At 35.4% G+C, this 16,665-nt stretch overlaps 1 protein-coding gene across 3 annotated transcripts in view; it reads right to left on the bottom strand.

Moving 5' to 3' along the window:
• The window catches only part of LOC106073702 (low-density lipoprotein receptor-related protein 4-like), a 90,457-nt gene that overhangs the window by 9,503 nt on the left and 64,289 nt on the right, over positions 1–16,665 (bottom strand). For all 3 annotated transcript variants that reach the window (XM_056043603.1, XM_056043605.1, XM_056043604.1), the window contains exons 24-36: positions 13,490–13,578; positions 13,205–13,367; positions 11,921–12,143; positions 10,943–11,074; positions 9,674–9,851; positions 8,351–8,466; positions 8,083–8,188; positions 7,459–7,553; positions 5,715–5,863; positions 4,522–4,666; positions 3,124–3,237; positions 1,125–1,188; positions 279–346 (exon numbers count right to left, since the gene is read on the bottom strand). In XM_056043603.1, coding sequence (XP_055899578.1) covers positions 279–346; positions 1,125–1,188; positions 3,124–3,237; positions 4,522–4,666; positions 5,715–5,863; positions 7,459–7,553; positions 8,083–8,188; positions 8,351–8,466; positions 9,674–9,851; positions 10,943–11,074; positions 11,921–12,143; positions 13,205–13,367; positions 13,490–13,578 — 1,642 coding nt within the window. The remainder of the gene's footprint in view (positions 1–278; positions 347–1,124; positions 1,189–3,123; positions 3,238–4,521; positions 4,667–5,714; positions 5,864–7,458; positions 7,554–8,082; positions 8,189–8,350; positions 8,467–9,673; positions 9,852–10,942; positions 11,075–11,920; positions 12,144–13,204; positions 13,368–13,489; positions 13,579–16,665) is intronic.

Genomic DNA, 16,665 nt, shown 5'->3' with positions numbered 1-16,665 from the left:
TTTCATACATGGCAGAAAAGCTATAAATAGCTCACTTTTGGAGGTTTCAAAAAAGTAATACCACATATTTTTTCCACTTTTTTTTATAAACAAATGGGCAATTAACTAGCAGCAATAGATGTAATACAAAAATCAATTGCCACCCATAAGATATTGTTAAAATTATAGCTTAATTCTTTTTTAGTTGGCAATACAGAAGTTCAATTTAGCATCCTTGACAATCTAATGAAAATCTCCATATTACAAGAATTCATACAATCTGCAGAATCAAACTGTACCTGTGGAGGAAGCCGAGTCACCTGACTGCTCATCACAAACACCAAGGGCTTTGTCTTCACTTGAACAACTGCGGAATAGTGAGACATTATAACGAGTGAGACATTATAGTGACACAGACATTATAATGAGCAAGAGAGACATTGTAATGAGAGACATGATAGCTAGACGTTAGAATGAGAGACATGATAGCTAGACGTTAGAATGAGAGACATGATAGCTAGACGTTAGAATGAGAGACATGATAGCTAGACGTTAGAATGAGAGACATGATAGCTAGACGTTAGAATGAGAGACATGATAGCTAGACGTTAGAATGAGAGACATTATAGCTAGACGTTATAATGAGTGAGACAGTGAATGGTTTTCCAGGCTGAATTAGGTAACCAGTTCCTGTACTAGCAAAAATTATGATACCAGACATAAAATGATAAGTATTTAAACAGTTAAGCAAGATTATTATGTTATTCTTTTTTTTAATCTGGATCATTAATTTGAAATGTTACAGTTACAGCAATTTTTTTATTTACATTTTTTTTTTCAAGATGTCAGAACTTGACATAGAAGCAGTCACAAAGAAAACTTGCACTTTTTAATTCAAGCGAAATTTTAATTAAATTCAGATCAAATAGAAATAATGAAAAAATACTCTTTTAGTTTTTTTTTATTCCATTAACTATTTTATTTTCCCCCCAAGATCTTCAAAAGTACAAAAATACATATGTCAGTGATAAATAAAAAATGTGAGGGACATTTGATTGTGTGTATAAATCTCTACAGCAATGATCTAGTCAATCTAAATCCAAAGATCTTGATTCAAAGACATACAACAAAGAACAAAAACTTACGGATGAACAGCGTTAATGTCGATGTTGATGATGTTTGGAGTATCTTGAGCCGAGTGGTAGGGAACTGTTGGGAAAAATTTGAATGTTAGTTTTGGTCAAAGTAAGACCATAATGCAATGTACTCCCTAATTGTGTCCACTTTCCTAAAGATCTTCAAAATCAAGCCTTTTGGCTTGGGGGAGCTACCACCTTCTACCAAGCGTGTCCCCAGGTGGCGGATAGGGGAAAGACCCTTAGATATAAGGATTAGCTGTGAATAGCAAATAAACAGCCTCGGACCAACTGGTCTGCAGTCATGGAGGATGAGGTGAAGTATTCCAGTGGTTAGAATATTTACTAAAAACATCTCAGAAATCCAGGGAAATGATTGCAAAAAGCAAGTATAGGGCTCTCTAACTCTAAACCCGGGTAGATGAAACTTGTTAGCTAGGGATAGCAGTTCATCTAGGAGAGAAAACTCCGAATATAAACACCTGCTGCCTTGCAAATGATCTTGGATGATCAAAGGCTATGGGAGCACACCCAGAAAGAAAAGCAGGCTGAAGTCGGAGTCAATGGGCCTCCTGGCGCATAACACATTGACACGCAACCTCATCAATGTTGGAGTTCAGTAACACAATGAGAACGATGAAAAAGAAAGAAAAAACCTTCTGGCAGGAGAGTTAAAAAATAAATAAAAATAAATACAAAGCTACTAGAAGTTACCTTTCAATACCACAACTTAATGGAATAGGTGTCAGGATTGATAAGAGAAGCCCGGTGACTGAGTGGTAAAGCATTTAGCTTTTGAACTGAGGGGTCCCTGGTACAAATCCAGGTTAAAACTGGAATTATGAATTTCGGGATCTTAAGGGTGAGAGCTTTAGCTGAGTCCACCCAGCTGTAATGGGTACCTAACATTAGTTGAGGAAAAGTATAAGCCGTTGGTCATTGTGCTGGCCACACGACACCCTCATTAAATCATGGGCTAAAGAAACAGATGACCTTTACATCATTTGCCCCATAGATGGAAAGGTCTGAAAGGGAACTTTACTTTATATTTAGGATTGGTAAGTCACCTCAAGTGGTACAGGTGTAAGATCTCAGGTTTCTTAAGAGGAAGAGAGGCAGGTGAATAAATCAGGCATACAGCTACAAGAAATTGAAGAGCCTCACATTGAGTGAGATCCCAAGAGAAGAAACCCAAAGAAAGGAGGAAACAGAAGAGTTCAATCAACAGATACATGTACTATAGGATGAATTAATTTACCCTTTGCATATTTAATGAAAGGCCTGTGTATAATATGCATTCAAAGACTACCAAAAAAATAACGTTACTAAAAATGATTTATTTGTAATTACTCTAACCTTCTATATGATGTACATGTTGTTGACTTAAGATTCTAGTCATTAAAAAAAAAAAAGGCAACCATGTACAATCAATTTCTTCTTTCTGAAGCTGAGAATGGTCTATAATTTCACATTCTATTAATTTTGTGTAATAATTATCAAATTTAGCAAGAAATCTTTCCAGCTTGCAAAATAAAGTTAATCTATTACAGTTTAACCAATTTTTACATAAGATGGTGCACAAACTGTACATAAAATGTCTATTTTTGTATTCAACTCTTTAGTGAATTCTAAGATACATTTTAGTCAAGTGCAGGAATACCTGTTGAAGCATATTCAAAATACAAAGAAACATTTGTGTTGAGTGTTGAAATACCTGCTATTACTATATTTAAAATAGCCTAATTTAATTTTAAGATGATTAAATTTTGAAAAATTATAATGGTTTCACTGTGGTATTTTTTTTTCTCAAATATAGACATAAACAATTACATACTTAGGAAATTTGTTAATGTTTTTGATATGTCGAAGTGTCCAGGTTCCACCAAGTGGTCAACTTTTTAAGACCCATGAAGCATTTGCAAGCTAATAGGGTGAATTGTAAAAAGTCTTGATATTTATTTCGTTTCTAAGTTTTCCAAAAGGTCAGTACTGGACAAACAAAACTTACTTGTTCTACAAGGCCTGGCATCTTGTGTGTTGGGACATGCACAGACATAACCATCAGGTCTGGCCAGACACAGGTGTGTGCAGCCTCCATTGTTAAAACTACAGTTGTTGATCCCTGGCGATACAATAGCAGCAGGTTATTGCAGGACAACCAAAATGAGATAAAAAAAAATTGCTGGAAAATTCCAAAGATAAAAATAAAAGAAAAAGAAAAGAAAAAGGCATTAAGAAGTTGCCACATCCTATGAAACGGGAAGTACCATGACAGATTTTTGGCTGAGAAAGTTTTCATGAGTGTAACAAGCGTGTAATTGCTATTGGGTGTAACACAGCTCAAGGATGGATAGCTAGTCATAAAGTATGCACATCAAACTGTCATCATGATGGTCCTGAGTTCAAAACCTGCCAAATCTGTTGTTCTCGAGGTTTAAGATAAGATGTAATAGTCTTCATTTCTGAAGTAAAGTAATGTTCCCTTTTCAGACTTTGTCATCTATAGGGCAGATGATGTTAAGGTCATCTGTTTCTTTGGCCAAGGGTTGATGGGCAGGGTGTCATGTGGCCAGCAACGACCTACCACCTTTACTTTACCCATCTAAAGTCAGGTACCAATTAGAGTTGGGTGGAATCAGGGGTGACATGAAAATCCAGAAATTCAAAATCCCGGTCTTAACCGAGATTTGAACTCAGCTTCGGAAGCAAAGCCAAGCAGTCAGCCACTGAAGGCTTGTCTGAAACATTTTTGTTAAAGAAATACGAAAGAAAAGCCAATTGTTGATTAAAGAAAGAAGTATGAAAGAAAAGCAAATTGTTGATTAAAGAAAAAAGTATGAAAGAAAAGCAAATTGGTGATTAAAGAAAGAAGTATGAAAGAAAAGCAAATTGGTGATTAAAGAAAGAAGTATGAAAGAAAAGCAAATTGGTGATTAAAGAAAGAAGTATGAAAGAAAAGCAAATTGGTGATTAAAGAAAGAAGTATGAAAGAAAAGCAAATTGTTGATTAAAGAAAGAAGTATGAAAGAAAAGCAAATTGGTGATTAAAGAAAGAAGTATGAAAGAAAAGCAAATTGGTGATTAAAGAAAGAAGTATGAAAGAAAAGCAAATTGGTGATTAAAGAAAGAAGTATGAAAGAAAAGCAAATTGGTGATTAAAGAAAGAAGTATGAAAGAAAAGCAAATTGGTGATTAAAGAAAGAAGTATGAAAGAAAAGCAAATTGTTGATTAAAGAAAGAAGTATGAAAGAAAAGCAAATTGGTGATTAAAGAAAGAAGTATGAAAGAAAAGCAAATTGGTAATTCAATACCTTGCACATCTCCCCCTCTCCCCATAACAGAATTTTTTTTTTTTTTTAAATTTTGAAATTTCAAGAAATAAAATATTGAGAAAAAAAAGTCCTACCTGTCTGTCTGTCTGCTGCCACAATATGCACATCCATTAGGCCCTCTAGTCGACTCTGTATGGTGACTCGATTCTTTCCATCCAATTTATTAGCTCTTTCCAGCTTCTCTGTCTGCCAGTCTGTCCAGTAAATGTAATCCTGGAACTGGAAAAAAAGAAAACATTCGGAAGAGTTTATACAATTCTAAAGACATGGTGACATACACGCACTACACAAGACAGCAGGGTTTCTGTCCAGGGCTTTTGCAAGAGAGGATTTAAGCCTCTCAAGCCCTCACTCTAATGGAGTTTGATGATGATGATGGTGAAAGACAATAGTAAAAAATGATTTAATATAAATTTAAGACACATTAAATGTTTTTATTTCCTCTTCTCGTTTAATCAATAAACATTTGGAATCACAAAAATAAAGATGAAAATTTTAAAGAAATGTAAATAATTTCTTTATTTTCATTAATTTACCCCAAAAAATTTTTTTTTTCACTTTCTTTGTAAATCTTCATTAAAAAAAATCTCTTTCTCAACTCATAAGCATAATAACAAATGTTTTGTGTACATTTTGATGCTTGTTTCTTCCTAACGGAAAGAAATAACGATGAATACTTTGGCTCTATAAAAAGGCTACAATTTTGGTGAATAAGATTTATGTAAGCTGCTAGAGAGACTAAGTATTGTGAATAAGATTTATGTAAGCTGCTAGAGAGACTAAGTATTGTGAATAAGATTTATGTAAGCTGCTAGAGAGACTAAGTATTGTGAATAAGATTTATGTAAGCTGCTAGAGAGACTAAGTATTGTGAATAAGATTTATGTAAGCTGCTAGAGAGACTAAGTATTGTGAATAAGATTTATGTAAGCTGCTAGACAGACTAAGTATTGTGAATAAGATTTATGTAAGCTGCTAGAGAGACTAAGTATTGTGAATAAGATTTATGTAAGCTGCTAGAGAGACTAAGTATTGTGAATAAGATTTATGTAAGCTGCTAGAGAGACTAAGTATTGTGAATAAGATTTATGTAAGCTGCTAGAGAGACTAAGTATTGTGAATAAGATTTATGTAAGCTGCTAGAGAGACTAAGTATTGTGAATAAGATTTATGTAAGCTGCTAGAGAGACAAAGTATTGTTTCATGAGCATTGCCAATCAAGCTTAATTGCAAAAGACAAAGCAATAAAATGCTGTTATTAGCTTACCACTGTCAGGCCAAATGGGTGTGGGGTATTTTGAATGATGGTCATCCTGTGTCTACCAGCGAGGTCAGAGGTTTCTATTTTGTCCAACTTGGCATCCACCCAGTACAGCCTCATGGTATCATAGTCAATAGACAAGGCATTGGGGTAGCCTGGAGGAACATCAACAACTTAAAAGACACTTCAGGACAAAAGACTAAAAAGTAAAGCCACAATAATACACAAAACCTTAACTTGCAAATACAACAAGGTTACAAAGACAGTTTGTGTGGAGACACAAACTCTAAATCGGCCCCCCGAAGTGGTCCACCCAGGCAGGTAAAAGGGCAGGTTTCAATATTTTCAGAAAGTACATCAGAATGAAATTCTATCAAAGACAAATGACAGAGAAGAATGGAGAAAGAAGGTTAACAGATCTTGTGTAGTGCCCCAGCGGTCTAGAAGACCAAAGGATAAAAAAAAATAAAAAATATTTAAGTGCACTATTTCAGTGCTGCGTAACTACAGTTCATGCGATAATATGATAAATTACTTATTAATTGTGGTTTTAAATTATGTCCAACTTATATGCATACTAAATAGATTTTTTTTCTTTTTAAAAAATAAGAAAAACTTTTTTTTGTGTAAATGTAGTAGTTAGCATGACAGAACTTACTTAACTTAGCAATAGAAATGTAATAAAAAAATTTTTTTGACAAAAAATCTAAAACCATTTGCATAAATATGTTAAAAATATGGTATATGGTCATCTCCCCTTCTAAAGAGCCTCCTGTGTTTGTTACTATTAATAGTGAATAGTTGTAAAAGTGGTGTATTTATAAGAAAAAACTGCTTGTATAAGTGATTTAAAAAATTTGATTTTTCGCGGAAAAAAGTAGCCATTGCATCAGAACTTTGAATGGTCTAAAATATTATGGCGTCAGATTTTCATTATCTTTTCTAGTTTACAAGATCTAAACGGGGTGGATAGGCGGACAGACTGACAGACATTCCACACAAACTAATAGCATCTTTTCAACTTTCGGGGGCTGCTAAAAATACAACTTAATAAAATATTCAGAAAGACAAAAGAAATAGGAACATTTCTTATTGTATATGCTAGGACAAATTTTTGCTCCATTTTTCCTAGTGTCATAAGAGGCCTAAATGAACCAGGTTAACCCACGATTTAGCAGAGTTCAAGTCTCAAATCAATTTGCATAAAAAGATGGATATGACAACCAGGACGTAGTATCTTCACCGTTTGAAGGAACGTCTGTAATTTATAACATAAGATCAGATGAAGATTTAAGATGTTTTCAAACATTATGAAATATAAATAGCAGTTACTCTAGCTGAAGGAGCACCAACAGTAGCCTGACCCACTTACCAAGCTGACTGTCAATGATAGTCTGACCCACTTACCAAGCTGACTGTCAATGGTAGTCTGACCCACTTGCCAAGCTGACTGTCAATGGTAGTCTGACTCACTTACCAAGCTGTCAATGGTAGTCTGACCCACTTACCAAACTGACTGTCAATGGTAGTCTGACCCACTTACCAAGCTGACTGTCAATGGTAGTCTGACTCACTTACCAAGCTGTCAATGGTAGTCTGACCCACTTACCAAGCTGTCAATGGTAGTCTGACCCACTTACCAAATTGACCAAACTGACTGTCAATGGTAGTCTGACCTACTTACCAAGCTGACTGTCAATGGTAGTCTGACCCAGTGACCAAGCTGTTAATGGTAGTCTGACCTACTTACCAAGCTGACTGTCAATGATAATCTTCCTGCTACTCCCATCAAGGTAAGCTCTTTCAATCTTTGGTTCTGCTCCCCAGTCTGTCCAAAACATCAGCCTGTGCACAAAGAAAAAGAAACTGCAAGTTAGCAATGAAGGTTATCTCAGTACTCTTGATCAGAAAAACTGGGTTTTTCTTTAAATAAGTTTTTTTTTGTGTTTGAGAGATAAATTTTAAATTAAGAGCAAGAGTTAAGTTTTAAGTTTATATTCACTTCCTAAAAACCGAGAAGTATCATTAAAATAACAATTTAAAAGAATACATGCTGTAGCAAGTACTGAAAGACCAAATTATTCTTAGTATTTACAAATATTCTGAACCTTCCGTTATGAATTATTTAATTCTTGTTAGGGTTTGATACAAGTAAATTCAGATGAAAACAAAAATGTCTTTACTTGACTAATATTTCATTTTATTTTTTTTTACTGATATACAAAAAGTAAACTTACACATACATTAAAGCTATAAAATGTTTACACTGAGTGATCCCATCAATAACCAAAAACTACAGACTGTCCCAAGTTATCCAATGAAAAAAAAAACAAAACAAATTATTGGCATTAAAAAAAAATTTCTTAAGCCTGACCCCTTCTTAGGAAACAAAGCAATGGCACGCGGCTCAAACAGTCCTTGCTGGATGATTGTCTTTCTACTGGACCCATCCAGTCTTGAGACTTCTATTACATCATGACCTACAGGGACATTGTACAATCATAAGAATAAAATACATAACAAACTTCTGACAGTAACGACATATACATATTATATTAGTTAAAATTCTCCCCCCCTCAAGTCTTTGTATTTATCTTGATTATGTTGTAAAAATGTAAAAAACAATAAAAAAAAGTAAGTACCTGAATCTGTCCAGTAAAGATTACGAGCAATCCAATCCACGGCTAATCCATCAGTTGTTGCCAACTCTTTCAGCACAATGTTTTCAAGCCACTGGCTGCCATTCAGTGATGCTCGCCTGAAAAGTCATATCATGATAAGTTGCACACAGGCAGAGCCAAAAATTTAAAACATTAAACTAATATATTGAATAAATGTATCAAAGGTTGTCTTCTTATCAATCAATGTAAGGTATGTTATTATTATTATTATAGCTTTTATATAGCGCTACTTTCATGCTTATAGCATGCTCAGAGCCCTTTTGGTCCAATCTCATTTGTGGACCAGTGGGGGGAGGGGGTATCTAGGAGTTAGTTTTCCGTCCTGCCTTTAGGCGCTCAGTTAACACAACTCTGCCTGAGTCGGGTGTCGAGCCTCGAGCCCCCTTCTAGGTAGCCAAGCCAAGTTCAAGCGCACTTGGCCTCTCGACCACGCTTCACTGTTTATTACCCTAAACATTTAAACTGCCCTCTTTAGATCAGATACAGCTGGTCTCAGAGCAAAAGCTCTATGTCAAGTTAATGTTGCTGAAGGTGTTGTTATTGATGAAATATATTTTCTACCAGTCATTATTTTAGAATCTTTATTTCTTTTTAAAATCAACCAGAGCGATGCCGGGTATCTTAGCTAGTTAAATATGAGAATGAAGAAATTAAGTAGCCTAGTCCAGTGTATCCCAAACTGTGTTCCACTGAATCTTAGTGTTCAGCGAGGCCTGAATAACTGTTCCACGAGCTACTGGAATAATTAACTAGTAGGTCACCATGTGAATTAATCTCTATAAAAAATTATCAAAGTGTTCCGCTAAATACTCAGATTGCACCAAGTGTTTCCTTAACGAAAAGGTTTTGGAAAAAATGTCCAAGTCTATATATTTTTATTTTTAGAATGTTAACAAGATAGAACTATTTTCTTAGTCTGTTACTTCTAAGCAGGATCAGCCTTAGGCCGATTTCTCCAATTTGGAACAGCACCTGCAAGGGGCCCCCGCAATTTACATTAAGCAAATCACTATCAGTCATGGCTCGTCACAGGATTTTAAAGATGTTTGACTTAAAAGGTTAACATATTTAGTGTAGGTCTATCATATGATTGACTTAAATTTATTTAAACAACAGGCTTGCTATGCATGTTGTATAACAAATGTTGGTATAATGATTTGCCTTAAAGTAACAGTTGTTATTGTAAAAAAAATTTACAAGAGGGGGCCTTGCACGCATCTATTAAATTGGGCCCTGAAATTTGTAAGGTCAACCCTGTTTCTAAGATATTTAAGGCATTACTACCTGATGACATCTAAATAGACATCTGTGTAATAGACCATGTTGTCATGATAATCATAATCTAAGGCTATGACATTGTGAAGATCAGGCAAGGACAAGTAGACGTCAGTGTAATCCGAAGTGTCCAAGGAAATACGCCGGATGCTCTCCCTTGCAGCAAACAGAAGATACTTGGTTGGAGCTGGTATGTAAAAAAAGCAGCCAATCACAATCTTGTTCTTATATTCAATAATAATAAAAAAAAAAGATTTGACTTTTACAGTAAGAAACTTAAGTCATTAAAAACATCTTATCAATTGGGATAAAAATTGTCAAGCCTGGTTTTATTGATGTTTCAATAATTTTATTTTTCTGTTTACTTATGTTTTCACTGAACCCTTTGGTGATAAAAGTGAATTTCAGTTAGATACACCTTGGCAGAGCCTACAATGCAGCTAATCTCAAACTGATTCGGCACTTACTGAGCATTTGGATACATCAGCTGTGTGGAGAGGGGGGAACTGATATGTGGGCAACATCATTCTGACTTATTCTGGCCTTAGAATTATAATTTTAGTGAACTTTTCCCAATATTTGTAAAGACTACCCTGTAATTTCAGGTTGGAGATTAGAATTAATTATATATATAAAGTATAAGAGATATATTCAGAATTTATAAGATGTGATCCTTATTTAAAAAGTAAAATTCCCCTTTCAGACCTTGCGATCTATAGGGCCTTAAGATCATCTGTTTCTGTGGCCACTGGTTAACAAGCAGGTTGTCATGTGGACACCACCATGACCAACCGCCTTTACTTTCCACAACTTAAGTTAGGTAACCATTAAAGTTCGGTGGTTAGGTAACCATTAGAGTTTGGTGAACTCAAGGGCGTCCTGAAGATCCCGAAATTCAAAATCCTGGTTTTCACAGAGATTCTAACACAGGACCCTGGGTTCAGAAGCCAAGTCTTTATTTAGCACACAAAAAAGTTTCCACTACATTTTCTTCATTTAATAATAAAAACTAGAGATTCAGGAGACTTTAAGTTGTGGATCAATTTCAATAGAAAATTTTATTTAAAGCTTAACTTAAAAACTAAACATTTTAATTTATGTTGACCTACACAAAAGTTTTGTAGATTTGGCATGTGATTAATAACATAATTTCTCTAGAAATATGTGTATAACGATGGGAAAAAAAAAAAGGAGGATTAAGTCTTCCTGATACTTTTCTTGTTCTTTTCAAAGCTGTTTATCTCAACATCTGCGTTGAAACAAAGAAAACAAAGTTACCATCTCTGCAAGTCTTTCCATCTTCCTTCATCAGAATGCCAGTCGGACACAAACAAGAAATTCCCCTTGGATTTGGCAGACAGAGATGGCTGCAGCCTCCGTTGTTTTTACCACAGCGATTCACATGGGTCTCTGCGGATCACAAATGCTGTAATTAAATCTCATTAGAACACAAAGCAAAAATACAAAATGAAAAAAAAAAGTCATCAGAATAATTGGAAGATATAAAAGTTCATATAGTTAAATTGAAGCTATTGTAGACAGAACACTTCTGTATCACTATTCATTGGGATTTGTGTACAGCAATAGACATTACAGTTTCCCTGCCACCTCATAATAATAAATTAACTTTGGAAGTAGGCTAATCAAAGTCTAAAAATGTTAAACATTGTTTGAAGCTTTTTGAGATTTATATATATTTTTGGGAAGGGGAGCCCAGTGGTTGAGTGGTAAAAAGTTTAGCTTTTTGAACCTGGGTTCAAATCTCAGTGAAGATTGGGATTTTGAATTTCATGATTTTTAGGGCGCCCCTGAGTCTATCCAACTCTAATGGGTGCCTGACTTAAGTTGGGGAAAGTAAAGGCGGTTGGTCGTAGTGCTGTTCATATGACACACTACCCATTAACCGAGGGCCACAGAAGCAGATGACCTTATCATCTGCCATAGAGATAGCAAGGTCTGAAAGGGGAACTTTACTTTTATTTTTTTTAAATTGGGTAAGGGAAGGGTGTGGGGGGTAACTACTTGGCTCATACCAAAGCCTAGACATAACACAGAGTTCAAACTGTTGAAAGATAGAGCCCATAGTTCTAAAACTATATTCTGATATGATTCCAATTTTTTACCCACTCTTTCTTCTCCTGAACCAGCCCCTCTACCGACAACAAAATTAAAGTAGGTTAATAGATGAAAGGCCATGCTATACATAAACAAAAAAACAGAGCAAAAGTCAGTGTGTATGTGCGGGTAAAAACTTACGTATGCCGTCAAACTGGACAGCGTGAATGTCCATGATGCCATGCAAGTTATTTTTAATCCTAGTCACGTTGGCCACCAGGTTCTTGTTGGCCTCATGAATGGAACTTTCCCTCCAGTCTGTCCAGTAGATGGAGTTACCCGCAACGGTCAGGCCATAGGGGTGACTCACCTTGGTCACAAGCTTACGTCGATTTTTGCCAGAGAGATCTGCACACTCTATCAACTGGAGATCAGATAACAGCAGAATACATTTTCTTTTGTACAAGATCAAATCCATTATGTAGCAAGACAACACAATCAGAAATTTCCCAATCCTATCAATACAAATTGTATTAAAAGGGGGTTTTACATGATGGAAACAGCAAGTGAAGTAGATTTCATTCAGCAACATGACCAAAACTATAAGAGAATTTGCCAAAGCAAAAACTTAACAAATTTCAAAGTCCTCAATACAAATTGAATGTATTCAGAAACATACAGAAGAAGTTTTCTGTTACTAACATGATTCAACTTCTTGCTGTCTGTGTCAATACTTTGTAAACTACTACTTGGACAAGAAGTTAGTGTCAATACCTTGTAAACTATTACTTAAACCAATATTTCCCAAACTGTGCTAGTGTTCTGTAAGGCTTGAACAGACAGATTTCAAAAGAAGGTCTCATTATTTTATTTAGTTTCACTCATACAAGTTATTTGTGCAAAGTAAGATTTTCCATATGTTGCAACTATATCAAAAGCTTGAACCACATCAGATATTAGAGTTCAAATTACTAATATCAAGCCTGATATCAAAAGTAATTTTCCTTAAGGACACAATTTAATACTGGGTACCATCAAAGTCATTAAACATTATTTTTCCAAATGTTAATGTTTGTATTTAATTTTAGTTTTATACTTAAAAATAAATAATAATGCTAAATTTAGAAAAAGGTTTAATTTTTTTTTTCTATTTTAAATAATATGAAATAATCTAGCTTAATTCTCTGAAAGCGTTAAGAATTTCATTGAAGAATCAATAAACAGTTAAAAAAAGGTTAGAGAAACACTGACTTAGACCAACCATACAATTTGAAGATTTGGATGCCTTCAATCAATAAGCAGTTAAAGAAAAGGTTAGAGAAACACTGAGTTAGACCAACTATATAGTTTGAAGATTTGGATGCCTTGAATCAATAAACAGCCTGTAACTTATCAATCTGTTTAAAACATGCAGGCCTAGTGTGTTTTGACAACATAAAAGTTATGAGACTAGTCTAATAATGTGATTATAAAAAAACATGCTACCTCTTTCCTTGCATCCGCCCAAATAATTCTATTAGTTGGTCTGTCAATGGTCAAACCATTGGGCCACTCAATACCCTCAGAAATAATAATTTGCCTGTTTTTACCATCCATGTCTGCCCTCTCAATACGAGGGTTTGAGCCCCAATCGGTCCAAAATATGTATCTATAACAGATAAAAGCATTAAAACAAAAATAGTCTTAAGTTTCATAATTAAATATTTATTTCTTGAATAGTACGATTTGAACCTGTAATTAATAATACAGAATTGATTGAGAATTACCTACCCTTTATCATAGTGTAATGCAATGGCGCGTGGTTTGTCCAAGTCTTCATAGATCAATACAGTCACCATTGTGCCATCAAGATTAGCTACCTGGGAGGAACAGATCTATCAAATTAGTTCAAAACAATTAAAGGAAAATATTAAAATTTTACATGCCGGGAGGTTTCACTCTTGCAAAAGGCCAAGGTCTGGCACTTGTCAATTAGAGTGAAACAAAAGGATGTACTTTGTAAGCTGGTGTCACCAAATCATTAGAACAAATTACTATCTTATTTCTCTAATATTTCAAAGAAATAGAACACATTGAAAAATACTGTAACGATAATTTTTTATTATTAAATGTAAAAAAAAAACAACAAAGAAATGATAATCAAAGAAGGAAAATGATATTGTTTCTGTAGCTGGAGAGACTATTGAAATAGTTCAAACTTTTTAAATACTTTGATACTATCCTAGACAATAAACAAAATTTTACTGCAAATACTGATAGTATCAGCAAAAAAGGACAGCAAAGATTACGATTACTAAGAAAACTGTCCTCGTTTGATGTTCGTGAAAAGGCCTTGTCTGTTTTGTCATGCTCACATCTGCAATATTTCAAGTTTTAATATGACTGCCTGGTATGGCAACCTGAGCATTTAAAATAAAAATAAACTCCATAGAATCCTAAATGCTGCTGGTAAAGTCATTGGCAAAAAGCAAACCCCATTTGGGCAGCTGTTTGAGACAAACATCCATAAAAAAGCTAAAAAGATTCTAGAAATAAAAAATCACCCTTTGGGTCAGGATTTTGTGATTTTACCATCACAAAAGAGATACAAGATACTGATAGCAAAAACAAGCAGAAACGAACATTCTTTTGTTCCCCTGGCAATCAAATCATTAAATAGAAACAATTTGATATAAACTTTTCACATGTAAATCATGAGTGAGCCAGGTGCGAATGTACATTTTGGTTTTTTCGAGTTACAATGTTTTGTTTGGTGTAATACACAAATTGTAAGACAAGTTTCCTTACAGACAATAAAGATTATTATTATTATTATTATTAATATTTTAAAATAAAATAATGTTAGTCCAATGTTAACCTACTCTAAACTTAACTCTAATCTTGATATAAAACCCAGCCCAACTCCTAAATTTTAAGCTAAATATTGATCAGATACAAGTCCCTTGCATTAAAGCCTCAAACAGAAAACCAGAAAAGTTCTATAAATAGAAAAGGCATGAGTGAACTAATCATCCAAAGTTTCAAGTGCAAACAAGGAGACCTCAGCATTTCCAGCTACTCAAGGAACCTAGTGCTTATCTCATAGATTACAGACAGTACTTTAAAAAAGAGGATAATTACGTCCTAAGCATTTCATGTGTCCATCTAGTCAAGCATGCTTAATATTAATAAAAATGAACTAGAGGCACTCATAGAGTGACCAGCCAACACATGTGACAAAGGCAACGTAATGCAAGTGGTCAAGCATGATAATTGGCTTTCTTTGGGAATGTACTAATATGAACACAATACATAAGCATCTCAAAAGGTCTGTACCAGCTTTTTAGGATACTATTTAAAAAGGGACCAGTACAGTAAAAGTCCAGTTCAGTATAGTGGTACAGTTCAGTACACTACAATGGATATACAGAAATTTTGTATTAGTGATTTTACAGTATTTGGTTGTTAATTTGTTTAACTCTTTCTCTCCGTAATTATTTTCCTCATTCAGATAGTATTATTCATTTTGCTCATTTGTATTTCACTATCCTGTTATGATTAAACTTTCATAACTTTTTTGTTTGTTATCAGAAAATGTTACTCTTGGTATTGAATAATAGGAGAATACATGCTTTTTTTACACAACACACAACAATTAAAGTTAATAAATTCAAAAATCAATTTACTTTCCTGGGGTCAAATCAACATTGACATTGTCAATGGGAAGCGTACTGCTAAGAGCGCTTGAACTTGGTTTGGCTACCTATGAAGGGGGCTCGAGGTTCAATACCCAGCTCGGGCAGAGTTGTGTTTACTGAGCGCCTGAAGGCAGCCTGGGAAAAACATTCTCCTAGATACCCCCCCCCCCCCACTGGGTCCACAACTGAGATTGGACCAAAGCGCTCTGAGCATGCTATAAGCATGAAAGTATATATGGATGTATATGGCTCCTTTTGTCTCGAAAGGCAATGGATGCGCCCAAGTGAGTCACTGGTTTTGGCTTAATCTTGAGACGGGGCAGAATCTGGTGTGGCTAATCAAGCCAATTCTAGAACGGCAGACTTTGCCACAATTCGTACATGTGTGTGCCTCTGATTCAGGGCTAGCAGACAGGGCAGCTTTCTTTTTTTCCCTCTTGATTAAGGCCGCTTCAATTCTTTTGTTCTCAGCAAGGGTTGTCCCAGCACGCACAGTCTGTCTCCATGCACTCCGGTCTTTGGCTATGTTTTCCCACATACTTTCACTGATGCCTGAGGCTCTCATGTCTCGCTTGCAGACATCTCTATATGTTAGTCTTGGGCGGCCCTTGGGTCTGACTCCTTCCACAAGCTCAGCATATAAGATATCTTTCGGGATTCTACCATCTGGCATGCGGGTGACATGTCCGAGCCAGCGTAATCTTCTTTGTGTCAGGAGAGCATACATGCTGTTCATATTGGCCAATCTCAAAACTTCCTGATTGGAGACATGGTCCCTCCAAGAGATGCCCATTATGCGTCTCAGGCAGCGCAAGTGGAAACTATTCAATCTGTGCTCTTGGTACATGTATGTTGACCAGCTTTCACTGCCATAAAGGAGAGTGCTCACAACATAGGCGTTGTAGACTAGGATTTTGGTCGCTGTGGTCAATTTACCATTTTCCCAGACGCGCTTGGAGAGTTTTGCCAATGCTGTGGTAGCTTTTCCTATCCTTTTTGTCAGCTCGATGTCTAAGTCTAGGTTACTGACAATTGTTGAACCCAAGTAGGTAAATTCCTGCACCACTGAAAGGGTGTGGTTCCCAATTTGTATTATAGGTATTTCTGCGACGTCTTGTGCCAGGATTTCGGTCTTGGAGAGACTTATAGTAAGGCTAAACTCTTGACAAGCAGCTGCTAAGGCGTTCACTAGCTTCTGTAGACCTCCTTGTGAGTGAGATACGAGTGCCGCGTCATCTGCAAACAGCAGCTCCCTTATCAAGATACGAC

This window comes from Biomphalaria glabrata, chromosome 10, assembly GCF_947242115.1.
Source record: "Biomphalaria glabrata chromosome 10, xgBioGlab47.1, whole genome shotgun sequence".
Taxonomy (NCBI): Eukaryota; Metazoa; Mollusca; class Gastropoda; family Planorbidae; genus Biomphalaria; species Biomphalaria glabrata.
Note: the sequence above shows the minus strand (reverse complement) of the source record. Positions and strands in the feature narration are given on the sequence as shown.